Below are 20,323 nucleotides of genomic sequence, written 5' to 3' on the forward strand. Positions count from 1 at the left end.
GATTGAACAGCCACTAGATGGCAGAAGGAGCAGCACTAATCAGGGCTCTTACTTTACATTACATTACATTACATTACATTTCATTTCATTTGGCAGACGCTTTTGTCAAAAGCGACTTACAATAATGAAGTACAAAGTAATAGGAATTTAGATAACCCATTTTTAGATAGGGCTTAAAGGAGGTCGAAGGGAAATAATGGGATAGAGGAGTGAAGGAGGGGAAGAAGGAAATGGGGTTAGAAGTAGTTAGTGTGTTAGAGGTGTTAGGAGAGCAAGTGCTCTTTGAAGAGCTCTGTCTTCAGGAGTCTCTTAAAGATAGCGAGAGATTCTCCTGATCTGGTAGTGGAAGGTAGTTTGTTCCACCATTGGGGAACTCTGTATGAGAACCGTCTGGATTGCTTTGTGTGAGTGTTTGGCAAAGCGAGGCGACATTCATTGGAGGAGCACAGTGGCCGGGAGGTAGCGTAAGCCTTCAGGAGTGATCAGTGCAGGTAGGAAGGAGCCTGTTCTGACATCACCTTGTAGGCGATTGTAAGAGTTTTGAATTTGATGCGAGCATCAACTGGTAGCCAGTGGAGCTCAATGAGCAGCGGGGTGACATGTGCCCGTTTTGGTTGGTTGAAGACCAGATTATGCAGTTAATCTGATCAGGTTTGTTATGGATCAGCTGAATCTATGTTTAATATCCCCCATCAAATCCACACTGTGAGGAATACTATATAAAATAATATATGTGAACATTAGTTAGGTTTACTATATTGATCTGTAGTATTTTACCACTGATTGCAAAGCTGCTGGTAATACACTGAATTGTCTGTATTGTCTATGGCAGCATACTTTGTTATTAAGACACTTACTGGTTTTAAATAGGGTATTTAGACAGTTTACTGTAATGTACAGTTGAGGACGATATTATTAGCCCCCCTATGAAATGTTAAGTCTCCTCAAGATTCTGGCAAGATCCTTTTTAGCAGAGCAAGGCAGTTCTAACAGAGCATTTCTGAACATACAATTTTTCATTAGAAGGACCAAAATATTTATATTTGTGCACCAAAATATTATTATGTAAGAATAAGCTAAAATGACCAGGGACATTATTATTAGCCCCCTTTAAGAAATTAACATTTATTAAGTCATCACACAAGCCACTTTTGTGCAGTGATGTGCTTTACCTTCTCAGGTGAAGTGCATAAAGGTGATCAGGTGAAACAGATGATTGCACTCAATTAAGTTAAGTTAATTAACTCATTTAAGTTAAAACGTGGTATAAAAGCCTCATTATGGAGCTGGCAGTTGAGGAAGCAACATGCCAAAAACAAAGGAAATCAGTTTGGACCTGAGAAAAATAATTATTGATGCACACAAAGCAGGAGAGGGATATACAAAGATATCCAAGCTTTCCAAGTGTCAAGAACTGGAGTGAGAGGCATCATTCAGAGATTCAAAGACAGCAACACAGTGCAGAACAAGCCTGGCAGAGGTAGAAAGAGAAAGATTTCAGAGAGACTGGAAAGAATACTAGTGAGAAATGTGTCTAGAGACCCCAGATTAACTTCCAAGGCACTGGCAAATGACTTGGCCACATCAGGAATCATAGTCTCTAAGAAGACCATCACTAGAGCTCTGCACAGGAATGACCTGCGAGCGTGCAGACCAAGAAAAACTCCACTTTTGAGGAAGAGGCACCTTCAAGCAAGACTTAAGTATGCTCGGGATAACCTGGAGAAAAATTATTCATACTGGAAGTGTGTCTTATGGTCTGATGAGACTAAACTAGAGCTCTTTGGCCACAGGGACACTGCTTATGTTTGGAGAAAAAAAGGACAGGCATTCAACCCAAAGAACACCATCCCCACAGTGAAGCATGGTGGTGGGAGTATTATGCTATGGGGATGCTTCAGTGCATCTGGAACTGGAAATCTTGTCAAGGTGGATGGAATCATGAATAAAGAAAAATATGTGACTATTTTGAAAGAGAACCTTAAGCAGTCAGCTGTGAAACTGGATCTGAGACGTCACTTCATTTTCCAACATGACAATGATCCTAAACACACATCCCTCCTGGTGAAGAACTATCTCCAGATGACCAAAGTGAATGTCATTGAATGGCCTGCACAAAGCCCTGACTTAAATCCAATAGAAAATCTGTGGGGTGACCTAAAGAAAAATGTTCATGCAAGACAACCATCGAATCTAGAGGAACTTGAGAGATTTGCTAAAGAACAATGGGCCAGGATTCCTCAAATGAAGTGTGAGAGACTTGTTGTAAACTACAACAAACGTCTACAGGCAGTAATCCAGCAAAAAGGATACACAATTAACTATTAGGATGTGGGGGGCTAATAATTTTGACCCTGATAGTTTTTGTGTTTTGTGTAATATCTTCATTTCTGAGTGGAATATAATATAGTGTAAGCATCCAAAATAAAACTACGATGTCTAAAAAAGCTGTGTTTAGTTTATTTTGCTCTGGTTAATATCACTTGGAAAATCCTTAGAAAACAAGGACTATTTTGTAAGGGGGCTAATAATATCGTCCTCAACTGTATGTCTTTTGCAGGGTGCTTCAGATTATTTAGTAATAATAATGCTTTTGTCAGTTTTTTGTAAAATAATAAAACATATGAAAGACAGCATGCATTATTTATTCCATGTACATTTATTTTTATTTAGTATTTTAATGTAGTAGTACTGTAATTTTCTGTTTGAGTTAAACCAACAATGAATTAGGCCTGTTGACTACAGCCAGGCTAAAATACATGCTGCCATGCTGAATGATAAAACTAACTAAAACATAACAAATAAACCCAAGAAAAAAAGAAAATATGAACGCAGACGGGTTGAAATGTTTAAGATCCTAGAGACAAATTACTGTAAGATGCACTTTATGCAAACTGATAACCCTAGATAAGACATTTGTAAATTGGCAGCCATAAATGGCCTTATTCTTGACCCCAGACAGAAAAGAACTGGGAATAGGAGAGCAGAAAATAATTCTTATCAAACAAAACATGAGATGCTTGACAAAAAAGCACATTTACGGTTCTTAATTTGACTTAAAAATTTTGGACAACATTCTTTGGACAGACAAGCAGAAGAGTATTTTATCTGTCGTAAAGTTCTGTAGATTCTGCAGCAGGGCACTCAACGAGTAGTTCATGCTTGAAAAAACAAAGGCTGCTTCCCAACCGCATACTATTCTCTAATACTAACAGGTTTATGACTAAGTAGTATAGTATGCAGTATATATAGAAATTGTCAAAGTTGAGTATAGTCAAATATCCACTACACATATTCAGAATGGTTCAGTTTTTCAGTGTGTTATTCAGTGTGGTTACAATGGACACTATTATCCCACACTGCAGTGCAAATCTGAGAGGAAAGAGATTCTCACATCTGGAACAATTTCAGGAGGCAATGATGCAAGAGCAGCAGCAACTGCGACATCTCCTCCTGTTACTAAAAAACAGGTTAGTACAGAAAATATTAATGTACTAACCTGTTTTGTACTACAGGAGGTGATGTCTTAGTTGCCGCTGCTCTTGCATCATTGTTTCTGACCTCATATTATTAAAATTCAGAGGAGCTCTGCAGGAGGTAGAGCTTTCTCTTATAAAGCGCCTCAACTCTGGAATAATCTCCCCGAATATGTTCGGGACTCAGACACAGTCTCAATCTTTAAGTCTAGACTGAAAACTTACTTGTTTAGTTTAGCTTTTGGTAATTAATGTTTTTTCCTTTAGATAAGGCTGCAGATTCAGGGGTTCATGGACAGAGGGAATTGTGGTAAACTGAGATGCTGGTGCTGTTGTTCTCCCACTGCACACGGTCACTCAGGTTTGTGGACGGTGGAGTGGGTGGATGCCAGTGTTTCAGGGAGCCTCCATGTCTATGTTACCTTCTGGCTCTCTGCCTTTAGTTAGGCTGTTTTATTCAGTTCTGCCGGAGTCATTTGCCACACTCTGATAATGTTTTAATATTCTCAGTTTTGCATAAATCCAGTCAAAACTAATTCCATCTCTCTGCTTTCCTCCGAGTTACTGACTGCCCACCTGTCTGACCCGATACCGATGTTGGACCCTCAGGCTCTCGCGTCTCCTGTCCGGCCAGACTGATGGAAGTTTCTGAAGTCAGCTCTTCTCCATCCATCACCGACCACAGGTCAGCTGCTCATCATCCATCTTATTCTCCACTACTGATTACATCCAAGCCATTAGTGGCGCTATTACACTCCTGAATACATAAAACCTATATGGATGTATAAAAGACTTTTTAAATTTTAATTTAAAAGCCGTTTGACCAGTGGTAGGATGGTCCCCCCTCAAATGTGAGTCTTGGTCCTCCCAAGGTTTCTTCCTCCTCCTGCAGCTCTGAGGGAGTTTTTCCTTGCCTCCGCGCTCACTGGGGGTTCTGTATTCTGTATTTTCTATGTTTAATGTTTTGCCTGATTCTTTGTCCTGTGATCATGTTTCTGTAAAGCTGCTTTGTGCCAACACCTGTTGTAAAAAGCGCTATACAAATAAATTTGATTTGATTTGATTATTGAGATTAATGTAGAGAAGCATGTATGTATTTAACAGGTCCAAATTTAATATTGAAGACATTGAAGCTATACAGGAACGCGTGAAATTATTTTGTACAAACAAAGTGTTAAACAATCCAGAATATGTTTTATATTTTAGATTCTTCTAAGTAGCACAATTATCTTTGAGGACAGATCTGCACACTCTTGGTATTTTAATCTCAGTGTCGTCATTAGGTAGAGTCACCTGAAATAGTTTTTTCAGTGTCTTAAAGGAGGTTCTGGAGGTGCTGAACAATAGTTACTGGTTTTCCTTCATGCTGTGAAGCTCCAGCTCGTCCCAAATCACCATCTTAGTTTTAAGGTTTAGGTCAGGGGATTTTGGAGGACAAATTCCATATGTGTCCCTTAACTGTTTATTGTTTATTAATTGTTATTGTCTTAAATGTAAATCTCTAATGTAAATAAATAAATAAATAAAAGACCTGTTCAAGTAGCTTGTCATCGTCTACCGGAGCCCTTAGAGAGCACAATTGGCTTCGCTCTCTCTGGGTAGGTAGATGGCGCTCTCTCTCCTCATCACTCCAAAGGGTGATGTCGATCAGCATAAGGCGCCTGTGAGCTGATGTATCAGAACTGAGTCGCTACGCTTTCCTCCGAGCTCAATGTGATGCTACTCTGCAATACTGCATCAGCAGCAGTTGGAAAAGAGGCGGTGGCTGACTTCATATGTATTGAAGGAGGCATGTGCTAGTCTTCACCCTCCTGGTGTTAAGGCATTACTGGGGATAGAGGGAGTCCTAACGAGTGGGTTGGGTAATTGGTTGTGTAACTTGGGATAAAATCAAATGGGACTGAAATAAAATAATAAAGAATAAATAAATAAAAGAAACTATAAAAGAAAGGTAAAAAAAGACAGCTAAAACAAACCAAAATTTAAAAAAGCGTTAACAAAAAAAATGTATACGAGAAAAAACACTCAAAAACTAAAATGAACTATAACGGTGGCAGGCTGTGCTTTTTTTGCACAACATACAATCCAAAACACAGAAGAAAACACAAAATTATGTAACAAACAAAGTTTAAACAACCATCTTTACAAACATACCAAAACACAAAAAAAATCTAAAATCTAAAAAAAAAACATAAAAAAGAAAAGGGATATGGATTTATGATCATTAATGTATATTTATGGGTATATTAATTTTACCTAAAATTATAATTAAATTTATTATAAATCTCTATAAATTGTGGTCACATGAAGGGTCATCACAAACATAGTCTGAAGATGGTTAGAGGCTAGGAGTTCAGGGGTTTAAAATATCGCGATACTGATACTGAGTGTGGGACTGTGGCCAGGCTGTAACAGCAGCTCATTTTACTGAAACTTTACATAAGCTATGAGTCTCAGCGTCCCATCAGTGGATAACCCAGCCGCCTACCGTCCTCCCTTCTCCTGCTCAGGTCTCCTGCTCGGGTCTCTCCGCTGCGCCTCGTGCGCGTCTCGCCCTCCTTTGTGTGGCGGTGGGAAGGAGGCGGGTGGGCTGGAGCCGGGGGCCGGTTTCCACCCACAATCCATTTCTCGCGCTCTCCTGTCGAGTGTTGACAAAGAGCCGGAGCGGGACTGAGGAGGAGGAGGAGGAGGAGGAGGAGGAGTGGGGGGGCCTTGGAGGGGGAGTTGGAGAAAGAGGAGGAGGAGTGGGGGGCGCGCGAGGCTCCAGCTGCACAGGAATCGGCCTCTCAGATCGCCGGAGGAGAGCGACACCGGACAGACAGCACGCGCGGCGGACTCGGTGAGTCACAAAGGCGCTTTGTGTCCCGCGCGCGGATTGCATTTGCGTCTATTTTCTGCCCCTCGCGCCATTTCTCCCCCTCCTCCTCCTCGCGCTCCGTGTGATGCATATCATATGATGCTGATTTCTGAGTTAAATGTGTCAGCTCTCTCTCTCTCTCTCTCTCCTTTGTGCTCTCTCCTCTCTCGTGCGGAATGAAGGCGTGGCACAGGCGGGCGGCGCTGCGGTTCGGTTCGGCTCGGGCGGTATTATGGTCAGCGGCTCTGCGGAGAGACGCCAGCGCACGGAACGCGTGGGTGCGGCCCGCCCGGCCCGCGCTCCCTGACGTGCTGACCGACCGCTCTCTCTCTCCTGCGCGCGCGCGCTCACCCACCCTCCACGCTGGAGCTCACGGGAGATCCCGCGTTTCCGCGACGCCTCGCGGGGCCCAAACCGTGCCTCAAGCGCGAGAGCATGGGCCGGTGCGACGGGAGGTGCACGCTGGTGGTCATCTGCTCTCTGCAGCTGGTAAGTATCTGTGTGCGTAATGGTGGCTGTGTTCAGTGTATGGCACGTGTGGTTGTGATTTGGAGAGGTCATGGTGAATGTAAATGTGTTTGAGTGAGGCTACAGTAAGTACAGAGTGTGTGTGTGTGGGGGGGGGGGGGGGGGTGATGGTAGTGTATGGCCATGTGTGATTGTAATTAGGAGAGATTATAGTAAACCTATAGACACCCATGAGTTTCAGTGTGATTCCCAAAGGCTACAGTGCCTGTGTGTGTGTGCAGTGGTTACTGTGCCCAGTGAATGTATGGCACGTGTGGTTGTGATTATGTGAGGTCATAGTGAATGTATATTTGTGTAAATGAGTACAGTGTGCATGTGTGGTAGTGTATGGCCATGTGTGTGATTGTGATTAGGACAGATAAGAGTAAACATATAGTTTCAATATGTTTCTCAAAGGCTACAGTGCCTCTGTGTGTGTGTGATCATAGTGACTGTACATGTGTGTGTGTATATGTGTGTGAGTGAGGCTACAGTTGTGTACAGTACAGTGTGTGAGTGTGTTGAGGGGGGTTGTCTTAACTGTATAAGACTGACTGTGTGTGATTGTTATTAGTAGAGGTTATAGTACATAGTATATAGGCACTTATGAGCATGCGTTTGTTCAGTGTGTGTGTGTGTGTGTAATGGTTGCCATGCCCTGCTTAGCTATGTATATCTTGTGTGGTTGTGATTAGGTCACAGTGATTGTACATGTGTTTAAGTGAGGCTACAGAGTGTGTGTGTGTGTGTGTTTGTGTGTTGGGGGTGGTCTCAACTCCCACAGTATGGAACTTTGTGTAATGGTTGCCATGCCCAGTGTACATATGTGTAGCAAGTGTGGTTGTGATTAGGAGAGGTCATAGTGAATGTATATGTGTGTGAATGAGGCTACAGTGAGTACCCTGTGTGTGTGTGTGTGTGTGTGTGTGTGGTTGTGGTGATGGTCACGTGATGGCCACGTGTGATTGTGAATAGGGGAGATAATATTAAATGTATGGGCACTTATAAGTATGAGTATGTATTTACAAAAGGCTAAAGTTGCTCTGTGTGTGTATGTGTCCAATAGTTACTGTGCCTAGTATATGTATGGAAGGTGCGGTTGTGATTATGGGAGGTCATAGTGAATGTACATGTGCGTGAATGAGGCTACAGTGAATACAGTGTCTGTTAAGTGGGGTGGTCTCAACACCCACAATATAGGCCTCTGTGTGTGTGTGTGTGTGTGTGTGTGTGTATGATGGTAGTGTATGGTCACGTGTGATCGCAATTAATAGAGATCATAGGTAACAAATAGGAGAGGTCATAGTGAATGTATGTGTGTGAGTCACACTACAGTGAGTACAGTGTGTGGGGGTGGTCTCAAATCTCAAAAGCTATACTGGCTGCGTGTGTGTGTGTGTGATGGTAGTTGAGCTCAGTGTTTGTACACATGTGATTGTAGTAAAGACGTTCTTAATGAATGTATATATGAGTGTTATTGTGTGTTTACCAGAGGCTACAATGAGTATGTGTTGTGTGTGTGGGGGGGTGGTCTCAACTTACACACTGTAGACCTGGATGGCTGTGTGTGTGTGTGGCATGTGTGATTGTGTGATGTGTATAGGTCATAGTAAAAATATAGTCTTCAATATATGTGTGTGTGTATGTGTTTACGATAGTAAACACTCTACAATAAGAATGTGTGGCAGGGGTAGTCTCAACTCTCAGTGTAGGTGTGTGTGTGTGTGTGTTAGTATATTAGCACACATAGGAGACATAAGTGAATGAGTGAATATTTATGGGTCTTAACATGTTTGTGTGTTTGTGTATGTGTGTGTGTGTGTTTGTTCTATGTACATGTGGGTGGGTGACTGTGGGGGTCTACATTCAGAGATAAGTATATTAAAAGTGGTGGGAGTGAGGCCTTGTTGTAAATCTTATTGTGGACCTTAGTCTGCCCTAGTTAATGTTTCCGTCTGCAGTGTGTATTGGAATTGTTGTGATTTGTGTGTGTGTGCCTGCATAAGGGATCTCCTGAGGTAGGGGCTCTTTTCTCATAGGGCTGTGGGCTGGGGCTCCAGGCAGTTTCCATGGAAACAGCTGCAGCGGAGGGCTATGGGATTGCTTGTGTGTGTAATTGTGTGTGTGTGTGTGTATATGTGTGTGTGTGTATGTGTGTGTGTGAGCGAGACACACAGATGGGACGAGATGGGCTGTTTGCATTTATTTGCTCGCGGCCTAAACAGAGTAATGCATTTTATTGGGCCCCTTTACGGGTCATTGAGGCCGGACGATCCGCAGATACTTGATTGGTCACGGTGAGAATTACTGGATGGCTCTGACAGACACCCAGTTTCACTCCTCGAGCTGAACTGTAATCTTATTCCTTCTTTTTTACTATCATGTGTCAGCCATTTAGAAGCTTAATGGTCAATTTGAGCCTGGCGGCCGCAGACAGGTTGACACATGAGCAGCGTCCGATGCCACTCAGCGTTGTGTTGATTAAGCAGGGAATGCACTCTCAGCTGTCAGGATGGTTACATGGTACAGCAGCTCACACTTTCCACTGTAGCTCTGCTCCAATACTTGTTTTTATTTTACCCTGGCGGCCCACAGTGCCTGTGCCAGGCTTCCTGACCGCTTCTTGGATGCTTGTGGCTTGTTTGAGCATCAGCAGTTAATGGAAGCCAGCGAGAGCAGACGTCCTGTGCCGGGGTAAAGCTGCCAACGGAACGTGGAGCCTGCTCTGCTATGTAGGCCAGGCCAGCATTGCAACAGTATGTCATAAAGGCTGCCTTAAAAAATGAGCCAGGACCCAGTTCACTGGGAAGCCTGGAAAACATACTGTTTGGGCATCTGTGAGACAAACAAAAACTGGGCTACATCATAGCGTGCTTATTTTAACAATCCTGAGCATTTACAAGCAGGCAGCTAGAATAGCAACCTGTTTAATTACTCACTGACAGATTTGAACGAGCAGCTTTTGAACAGCACTGTTTAAAACCTTTGTGTTGATGGATATTCACATTTAGAACAAGTGTATTTAAAGGTGTGAGTAAATCATTAAAAAAATGCTGATATATTGTCACTATAACTCAACTAAAACTCATACCTTCTATCGAGAAAATGGGAAAAAACATTGTTAACTATCAATATAAAAATATAATTTTATTTTTTAAGCCTTTAGGAGCATTTTTATTGGTCCATTCATCATGAATTTCTAACTGAGAACATCTGCAAGATTCACATTATGTCAGCAATTTAAAAATGTAGAATAAAACTGTAGTTACAACTTATTTAACACAGTGCAATGTGTACATATTCAGTGTGGTGGATTGTAATTCACAGTAATCGATGTACATCTTTTGTGTTTGCTGGTTACAAGCACCAAACTTACCTCTATATCTCACTATACAACATCACAAAATCACCAATTATATTATAATATGAAGTGCATATTAACTACAGTTTATTGCAAGTATAGTAAAAAGCTAAACCCTATTCACACATGTACATACTGGTGTTTATTGCATGTACTGTTTGTTGTCTGTTGTACTTATAATATTATATTTTGTTTATTGTCTTTGCACCAATGTCCATGTCCTCTGTGTATAACTGCATCATATATGTAGCCTGACAGTAATTTGTTGTACTGTACAACCTGTATCAGTATAATGACAGAGTTGACTTGAATTTAATTGGTGTGTGTGTGTGTGTGTGTGTGTGTGTGTGTGTGTGTGTGTGTGTTTGTGTGTGTTGTTTTGTAGCTGGCTGCGCTGCAGAGGCAGGTGTTTGATTTTCTGGGCTATCAGTGGGCTCCTATCTTAGCCAACTTCCTCCACATCATGGCTGTTATTTTGGGAGTGTTCGGGACGGTGCAGGTCCGCTCTCGATATCTTATCTTGGTGAGTTTACAGTTCTCCCACCTGTGTTCACGCACACAGCAGACCTGGACATTCAAAGAGCACTGTTAAGCCTTTGGATATATTTGTAATGGGTTTAGTCATCAAGTATTACACATAAATAAAATAAAAAATCCACATTTTCTTTCTATTTTTTAGATGATTCATATAGCCAATAATAGCTAAATGAATCATAAGTCATTAAAATGTATTTTTTGTTGAAACAGAAGTGTTTTTGTTACACTGAAAAGCAGCTCAAATTTAAACAAAATGAACATGGCAAAGTTTTTCTTATAATTCTTCACCTTGTCGGTGTCTGGGTAAAAACAGTATATCCTACATAACAAAAATGTAAGAGATCAAAATATACAATAAGAAGTATCTACACCAGGACTAACACATTGTGTATGACTTATTGTAACACAAACTTCACCTAAAATGTGTATAGTGTATAGATTTGCTTCCGTCATGGATGGATTGTATTTAAAACATACATATTAATGATAATGTTCAAAATTAATAAATCAATTTTGTATGCATGTTTTCTCAGTATGCCGTATGGCTGGTGGTCTGGGTTGGCTGGAACTCTTTCATCATCTGTTTCTACCTGGAGGTGGGCCACCTGTCTCAAGTAAGTGAAAGCGCAAGGTTTTGCTCAGTATGTGTTAATACCAGATTTTGAGCAACACCAGAATGTGTGTGTGTGTTTATGTTTACAACATGACTGGAATAAGAGACAACACACTTTAAAATACAGATGATAGTATAAGAAGAACTATAGACTATAAACTATATTGCCACAATTTAACTTCTTAGTTCCACTCCAAAAGTGTAGGTGAATGATGTGTATTGTATCATAAGGTTTGGATGTCTTGCAGTGGTCTCATTAATGCCCATCCTGCTCCTTATGAGACCTGCCTTCACATATTTTGAAATGCTGTATTTTCAGGTGGCACCTTTTGACTTATTAGAAAGGAGGAAAACTTCAGGCATCATTTCCTACAGTGAAAAAATAACCAGACACGATTCACAAAAATAGACTGCTAAACTTTGACAGTGTATTTTTACCCAAATTCAAACATAACAGAATTCACTTAGCTAGACTCTGAGAGTGAATACTTTATGACGCTAAGGCATTATATATACTAATAATATGCTTTTTTATCAATGATAGTGTAATATAGTCTTCACACACTGAGAAGAGTGCCTTAATATTTCAAACATTCCACTCAATGTTTGCCCTAGAATAGAAAACTACATTTACCTTAATATACAGTTGTGGTCAAAAGTTTACATACACTTGTAAAAAAACATAATGTTATGGCTGTCTTGAGTTTTCAATAAGTTCTACAACTCTTATTTTTCTGTGATAGAGTGATCGGAACACATACATGTTTGTCACAAAAAACAGTCATAAAATTTGGTTCTTTCATAAATTTATTATGGGTCTGCTGAAAATGTCACCAAATCTGCTGGGTCAAAAATATACATACAGCAACATTAGTATTTGGTTACATGTCCCTTGGCCATTTTCACGGCAACTAGGCGCTTTTGGTAGCCATCCACAAGCTCCTGGCAAGCTGCAGGTCGAATGTTTGACCACTCTTCTTGACAGAATTGGTGCAGTTCAGCTAAATGTGATGGTTTTCTTGCATGAACCCGTTTCTTTAGCACTGTCCACATGTTCTCAATGGGGTTTAAGTCAGGACTTTGGGAAGGCCATTCTAAAACCTTAATTCTAGCCTGGTTTAGCCATTCCTTTACCACTTTTGATGTGTGTTTTGGGTCATTGTCTTGTTGGAACACCCAACTGCGCCCAAGACCCAACCTTCTGGCTGATGGTTTTAAGTTTTCCTGCAGAATTTGGAGGTAATCCTCCTTCTTCATTATCCCATTTACTTTCTGCAAAGAACCAGTTCCACTGGCAGCAAAACATCCCCAGAGCATAATACTACCACCACCATGCTTGACAGTAGGCATGGTGTTCCTGGGATTAAAGGCCTCACCTTTTCTCCTCCAAACATATTGCTGGGTGTTGTGGCCAAACAGCTCAATTTTTGTTTCATCTGACCAGAGAACTTTCCTCCAGAAGGTTTTATCTTTGTCCATGTGATCAGCAGCAAACTTCAGCCGAGTCTTAAGGTGCCTTTTCTGGAGCAAGGGCTTCTTTCTTGCACGGCAGCCTCTCAGTCCATGGCGATGTAAAACACGCTTGACTGTGGAGACTGACACCTGTGTTCCATCAGCTTCCAAATCCTTTCAGACCTGCTTCTTGGTGATTCTTGGTTGACTCTTGACCATCCTGACCAATCTCCTCTCGGCAGCATGTGATAGCTTGCGTTTTCTTCCTGATCGTGGCAGTGACACAACTGTTCCATGCACTTTATACTTGCGTATAATTGTCTGCACAGTTGCTCTTGGGACCTGTAGCTGCTTTGAAATGGCTCCAAGTGACTTCCCTGACTTGTTCAAGTCAATAATTCGCTTTTTCAGATCCACACTGAGTTCCTTTGACTTTCCCATTGTAGCTTTTGTAGCTGAGTCTAATCACTGGGTCAAATGAGCCCTATTTAAATGGGCTCATGAGAAGTCAACAGCTGTAGTCAATCAGAATCACTTACAAGAAGTGAAGAGGCCATGACATGAAGCTAATTTGATTGACACAACTCGCTACATCACCAAAATTGACAAATTTTGTTGCTGTATGTATATTTTTGACCCAGCAGATTTGGTGACATTTTCAGCAGACCCATAATAAATTTATGAAAGAACCAAATTTTATGACTGTTTTTTGTGACAAACATGTATGTGTTCCGATCACTCTATCACAGAAAAATAAGAGTTGTAGAACTTATTGAAAACTCAAGACAGCCATAACATTATGTTTTTTTACAAGTGTATGTAAACTTTTGACCACAACTGTAGTTGAATTATGAAATAACTAAAACAGCTGTAAAACAAGCCAGATTCAGAGATTTTATATAGTAGTCTTTATAGCCATGTAATATTTACACCCTTACATATGCTGTGACACAGAAAGTAAAACACAACAACCTCCTCAGGACCCTTTAGAGCAGATGTGGAAAAACAGTCCAATCAGAGACAAGGTCATCAAATGAATCACAAACCCACCATTAAAGGAAAATCATGGTTTCATTCTGAGGCCAAATAACAGGTTGTAAACTGTAAAACAGCAGTTGGGCACCAAAACTCCCATATTCTCTGTGTAGAATTTAAAGCACAGCTTAAAATACTGCAGTAAATACACTATAATAAGTAAAAACGTATTAGGTCATCTGCTCATTTAGTGTTACTTCCAAAATGAAGAGAATTAAACTACTTACTTCATCCCAAAACAATTATCATTCCAGAGAACACAGTTTCACTGCTCCACAGCTCAGTGTTGCCAATGTTGGGAGGGGTGCCTGGTATTAGGCATGGTGCCATTAGGTTTATGTTCATCAGGCATCAGTGAGGTAAACTGTTCACATCTGTCATAAATGTGTGCCATGTTAAGTAGCTTGAATGCATTTATTAGAAGGGATAATAATACACGAGAGGGAGTGCTATTATTCGAGTGTATTATTGCGATTATACCACAGTTCCATTATCACTGTTTATTGAAAGATTTTGAGTTAAAGAGGACAAGAAAAAATGATCTGTTTGGTTAAAAACACTCCACGTGTTAAAATAGTTCCATTGCTGCTCTGTTTGTAGCTGCGCTGTTTGGCCTGTATCATTGCTAGCTTACCTGTATGTGGCGGAGTAATACATGGAGAGCTTCGGTTCCAGTGCATTACCGGCTGATAATGGCACTCACAGAACACCTCTCAGCCAGGATCGGAAATAACTGTGGTATAATTGAACATTTGTTTTTTATATTGTGGACTGTTTGAACTTGAGTATTTCTCTGTCATGTTTTTTCATATGTAGAACAGAGATTTCCTGATGACATTCAACACCTCATTACATCGCTCCTGGTGGATGGAGAACGGGCCCGGCTGCTTAGTTACAACAGTGCCTGACTCGCCTTTGGCTCCACAAGACCACCATGTGATCACAGTCAGTGGCTGCCTACTGGACTACCAGTACATAGAGGTGGTCAGCTCTGCTCTGCAAGTGTTCCTCGCAGTGAGTGTTTTGCCTTTCTCTGAAGCGTTACTGCACAACTTAATGCTAACTTAATTGCATTATAATTCCATTAGCTTATTAGCTTATTATTGTTATTAAGATTTCTGTAAGCTGGGTCAGTGCAGTTTAATATGGTCTAATTTATTGATGCCCAATGTCATCAAGTGTTTCAGCATCGCCACTGCAATGTGGGTATGCACAATAGACACATTGCAGGATGTGTAATGTCACATAAAACCTTGGTTACACTACAGGACTTTTTTTAAAAATGTAATCACCCCAAATCATGCCCCTCAGGCCACTCAAGACATGCAGAACCTATAAAAAAACAGGGGAGCACAGCAGGCTGTGGAGGCTACATTACATATCAGTCAGATGTTAGCTTCTTATTTTTTCAATTTACCTTAAATAGTGCAGCAGTACAGGACAGGTACTATAGCCAGAATGTGGCGCTGCACGTTTTTAAGGTGGAATGTAGAAATAAAATTGTAATCTGCCTAGCAAGAAGTACATTTTAGCTCTGTGCAGTGGTATTCCACGTTTGAACATATTTGAGCATGAAAAAAAATAAACATAGCAAGAAAAACTACTTCTCATGATTAGATTTTGTACTCGGTTTTCTTTGGCTTTTTAACAGACTCGTTCAGATTGAGTCAGTGCTATCTTATGCTCGGAGTCAAGTCGAAGGAATCAGACATATTTGAAATGCTCCTGCTGGCCAGCAACATGATCAAGGATCCCCTTACACACTATTTGTCTACCTATCTACTTTCACCAACAAAAAATGTATAGCCTCGAGCCAAGTAGCAGATTTTGGGCTAGAGTCGTGTAGTGCAAGCCCAGCTTAAGGCAAAGTAAATCCAACATGTCGCTTGTCATTTTTTGCAGCTGATGCAAAATCAGCCCTGTTCTCATTTTCCATGACAAATCTATCAGAGGCAGATAGAGGCTGTGTGTGAAATGCAAAAAATGCTGACTTGATGCCTTGCTGCCCACTCTGTCTCACCTAAAAGGCAGTGTAGTGATAAAGGTCTCTGTACCCGAATCAAAATGAGAATGTGTCTTGATCTTGACAAGGCATTGGCAGCTTACTGGTAGATATGTGCGTTTAGCTGTGTTATCAGTAGCTTTTAGCATTTTCTTTTATTAAAACAGAAGGCTAGATTACTTAACTCTGATCCAGACATGATTAGGTCTGTCACGATAATCACATTGTTTGAACGATATTATGTCATAAAAATTAAGGCCAGAATTTAAGGACATTTCATGACACTAATATAATGATGATATAATGCATTAATACAGATTATTTGTAAGAGCAATGAACTTAGTTAAGAAGAAAATATTCAAACACAGGAATTAGAATATGAAAATTTTTAAATATCCTAAATAAATAGAAAACTTTTTTTTTTTTAAACATAAGATATTTTGGCTAATTGTGGTTAAATGAAGTCTCTTTGCTAGTTGCTGGGTTCGTACAGTCATGAAAAAACTGAAAAGTCATGGAATTTAAAAATAGGAATTTCCAGGCCTGGATTCGTTTATAAAAAATAAAAATACCCAGAAAGTTTTGGAAGAGTCATGGAAATTTGGTCTACAAATCTTTGTGTTTCAGTTTTTTTCTATTTTAAGTTAACAAATACGTCAGCTCAGATTTAATTCAGTAATTTAGCTCTACACAATGGAGCTCTCAGGATTTGACACACATTTTTTTGCTGAAGATTGTGTGACAACATTTTATTTGATTCATTTTAGACCGACTATAATCAATTTAATTATAGTTTTAGTTTATTTTTGGTTTTATTGTCCATGTTTGCACTGATGTTTTAAAAATCGTATGATCATGAAAATTTGCCTTAAAGCATCAATGGAAAAATAATGGAAATGTATTGGTTAAAACATGTATGAACCCTGTAGTTAACACAATGACAATTGTGAATTCTACACTGTTATTTTAAAGATAGTGATCCAATATCTACATTTCTATCATTTAGAATTTCATGTAAAATTCAGTTTATTGGAAAATTGTTTTTAAGGCTGTGTTTCTTATACCTACTGCTTCATGCAGTATCCAAAAATGTCTACTGGTATTTTAAAACAATTATCTTTCTCTCTGCAGCTTTTTGGCTTTGTATATGCCTGCTATGTTAGCAAAGTCTTCCTGGATGATGAGGACAGCTGTAAGTATCATATTTAACACTGTGGCTACACTGATTTCTAGTATATACTGTTTATTACAGCATTTCCAGTCATGTATTAGAGCTGTTATTAGCTCTTTCAACATCTAAACTAAAGCATTTAAAACCCTTCAGTCCTGACCTCTCCTGTCTGTGTCACAGTTGATTTTATCGGTGGATTTGACTCATATGGTTACCAGCCTCCACAAAAGAGTTCCCACCTACAGCTGCAGCCTCTCTACACGTAAGTGCCTCTTCATAATGTTCATTATGATTGTAATTAGAAGTCACATTAGAGCAGATGCAGGTGAAGATAAATACAGTAAAAAATAAGTACTTTAGATCATCTGAGCAGGTCTGAAGAACTAATGGCTCGGATGCTCCAAATCAGCAGATAGATGTGTTCAGTTTAAGCATTGGTTTACCAAACCAGGTGTTGATATGATGATAACACAAATACTACTGCTCCCATAAGACTCCCACGAGGTGAGATTTGAGGATGTCTTATTAAACACAGTACTGTAAAATGTTTTTATGTTTTTATTCCAATTGTAGAGATTTACTGCGCAAATAATTAGTTACTGCCTATTTACAGTGAGGAAATTTATTATTTGATCTCCTGTTGATTTTGTAAGTTCAACCCTATTCCAATACATGCACAGTTTAATTTTATGGTAATTTAATGGTTTATTTTAAAGAGAAAAAAACAGTACAAAAAAAGAACAAAATGTTAAATTAAAGTTATAAATCTATATATAAATGTAGCTTTGAAAAAAATTACTTTTAATCTCATCTCAAGATGTATATAAAACAGAGACAGAATCAGCCTGCCTGCTAAGTCCCTCTGCTCAAGAAGGCTTACACACAGGTTTCTCCGCCAAGTGCTGAGCCAAACTTTGCCGTCAAACTCTTATTTCACCTAATCAAATACAAATATATGTATATTTCTTTATTTATCAGCATACCCAGCTTAAGCTTGTTAACCAGCTGAAATCTTGACCAGCGTATTGTATGCTTTTGTTTAAGTATAGCTGGTTTACAGTCATGATTTTTCACTTTTTTAAATACATTAAATTTAGCAGTTCTTTACATTTTGTTAAAATTTAATGATAAAAGGAACAATACAGGTTCTCTGGCAAATTGTCTCTACAAAAGAAAGGATATTTTGTCATTCATTTTGAAAGGTAAACTGGAAAAGGGGAGGTCACAAGAATTTGAATACTGCAGTTTGCTTTCTTATATCAATGATTAACAGAAAACATCAGGTCAAAATAATAAATAAACAGATATAGCTGACATGTAAAAACCATGGGGGGCTGCCACTATGAGCAGTAGAACGCCAGTTTGAATCCTGTTCATGTAGCTTGCCATCAGCTGCCGAAGCTCTGAGAGAGCACAGTTGGCCTTGCTTTCTCTGGGTGGTAGATGGGGCTCTCTGTGGATCAGCACAGGTGTCTGTGAGCTGATGTATCAGACCCGAGTCGCTGCGCTTTTCCTCCGAGAACGCTGACTACTCTGCAATACTGCATTAGCATTGGAGCATCACTAGTGATAGGGGCAGTCCTATTGAGTGGGTTGGGTAATTAGCCTTGTTAATTGGGGAGAAAATGGGATAAAACATAAATGGCACTTGTCACAATTAACGTTCTTATAAAGCAGACATCCAGATCAAATATCCTGATCTGAGCCTCTTTTGCAGGTCGCTGCTCAGAAACCTGTAGTGGAAGCCAGACTTCTCTGGCTCACACCAAATATCACAACAGACAAAAGAATAGTAGAAAAAATGGTCAGAAGTTTTCGAGAACTATTGTGTATATTTATGATCACATAACATTTTAATGTCCAACGTTCAAATGCTTTTATCAGTAATGGCCCTGTAGAACAAGGCTCAGAAAGGGTTCCTCACAAATTAAAACTGACTACTGTAACAACCTTTTTGTGCTTTGTCTCACTTTGTGTTTTACTGTTTTTTTTTGTGTGTGTGTGTTTAGGGCTGGGTAAGAGGACCCATCCGCTCCCAACTGCGCTGGAGTGGAACAGCAGCAGATGAGCTCCTGAGAAAGGCCGTTCTGTGCATTGTGGGATATTTAGTGCTCCAAAATTCAGTCTCTGTGTTTCTGAAACTGTCTCCCTCTGCTGGCAGAAAACATGAATTGCGAGCACAGACACTGTGTGTTCAGTGAATGACTCTGAAGGAGAGGGGCTGTGGGCTAAAGCTTGTACTGCCACACTGTTTAGTGCATGTTTCCATATACACAGGAAGTAAAAGTGCACAAAGTTTTACCCAGATTAGACCACTTACTACCGAGCCGGGATCTCTACCACAGAGTACCAGTCCAGTTGCTTTGTTACTTTTTGGAAAGTAATGTTACGTTTTAAAGCCATAGTGCATTGCAGCAGCTGATCACTCTGACTCTGGTGTGCTTCCACAATAATGTGTAACGATAAGTCCGGATATGCTGATGTTTTTTTGTGTGTTGCACAGTTTTTAATAGACGCTCACTGACACACACCGGTGTGTGTCCTCAGTGGGTGGACAGTATGTGCTTTTGCCCATGGCCTGTGAGAGAGGGGAAGAACTTAAGCAGAACAGTAACAGACAACGCCACAACAGTCCTCGTCGTGTTGCCTACTTTTCTAGGCATTTGGGGGAAGATTTGAGGACCACAACAGATTCTATTGCCATGTGTGCGTCTGTGTGTATACATGTGTGTATTTCTAGTGTATTCACGAGGAGGATAGCCTTTGACCCAGGTAACCTTTGAACTCTAGTCTGAGCTGTTCATCATTTCAGCTCTGCAGTAAGAGTGTGTGCGTGTGTGTGTGTGTGAGGGAGAAGGCTGTTTTTTTCTTTGTACTCTGACTTAAGCCAATACAGTGTAATGTGTTAGATGAATGTTTTAGGTGGGCTAGTTGTTTAGTCAGGGAAAAGTAGGATTTTCTGCATGTAAATATCAGACTGATTGTAGAGTGGATGCACATCAGGGTGGCCCTCACTTGTGGGAGTGTGTGTGTGGGGGGAGTGGACTAAAAGTATGTGCTTGTGCACATAATGAATGTGAGTAGCCATAAATGTTTATTAGTAAACATCCATATGAAGAATGTATGTTAATGTATATGGCTAGTGTGTGTGTGTGTGTGTGTGTGTGTGAGGGGCATGTCTGCGTGGTGTGTTGGTTGTTGGAACTAATAAACTCTTTCTAGATTATTTTATCTGTGTATGTGTTTCATTAAAGGACAACATGCCTTGTTTTACAAAGTAACGGCCTGGGGTGTAAAGCATTGTTTAAAAAG

The 20,323-nt window shown here is 40.2% G+C and overlaps 2 protein-coding genes across 2 annotated transcripts in view; one reads left to right on the forward strand and one right to left on the reverse strand.

The window, feature by feature from the left end:
- The first annotated feature begins 6,193 nt into the window (after positions 1 to 6,193).
- nkain1 (sodium/potassium transporting ATPase interacting 1) lies at positions 6,194 to 20,237 on the forward strand. The gene is made up of 8 exons (XM_007245670.4): positions 6,194 to 6,315; positions 6,516 to 6,822; positions 10,587 to 10,724; positions 11,272 to 11,352; positions 14,655 to 14,852; positions 16,972 to 17,032; positions 17,192 to 17,273; positions 19,021 to 20,237. Exons 2-8 carry the CDS (start codon positions 6,769 to 6,771, stop codon positions 19,028 to 19,030), a joined length of 624 nt encoding a protein of 207 aa, XP_007245732.2. The 5' UTR covers positions 6,194 to 6,315; positions 6,516 to 6,768; the 3' UTR covers positions 19,031 to 20,237.
- rad21b (RAD21 cohesin complex component b) overlaps positions 13,570 to 20,323 on the reverse strand; it is a 634,821-nt gene continuing 628,067 nt past the window's right edge. The window contains exon 15 of the transcript XR_007438283.1: positions 13,570 to 13,640. The gene's annotated coding sequence lies outside the window, so the exon portion shown is untranslated. The remainder of the gene's footprint in view (positions 13,641 to 20,323) is intronic.

The sequence above is a fragment of the Astyanax mexicanus genome, chromosome 3 (genome assembly GCF_023375975.1).
Source record: "Astyanax mexicanus isolate ESR-SI-001 chromosome 3, AstMex3_surface, whole genome shotgun sequence".
NCBI classification, from domain to species: Eukaryota; Metazoa; Chordata; class Actinopteri; order Characiformes; family Acestrorhamphidae; genus Astyanax; species Astyanax mexicanus.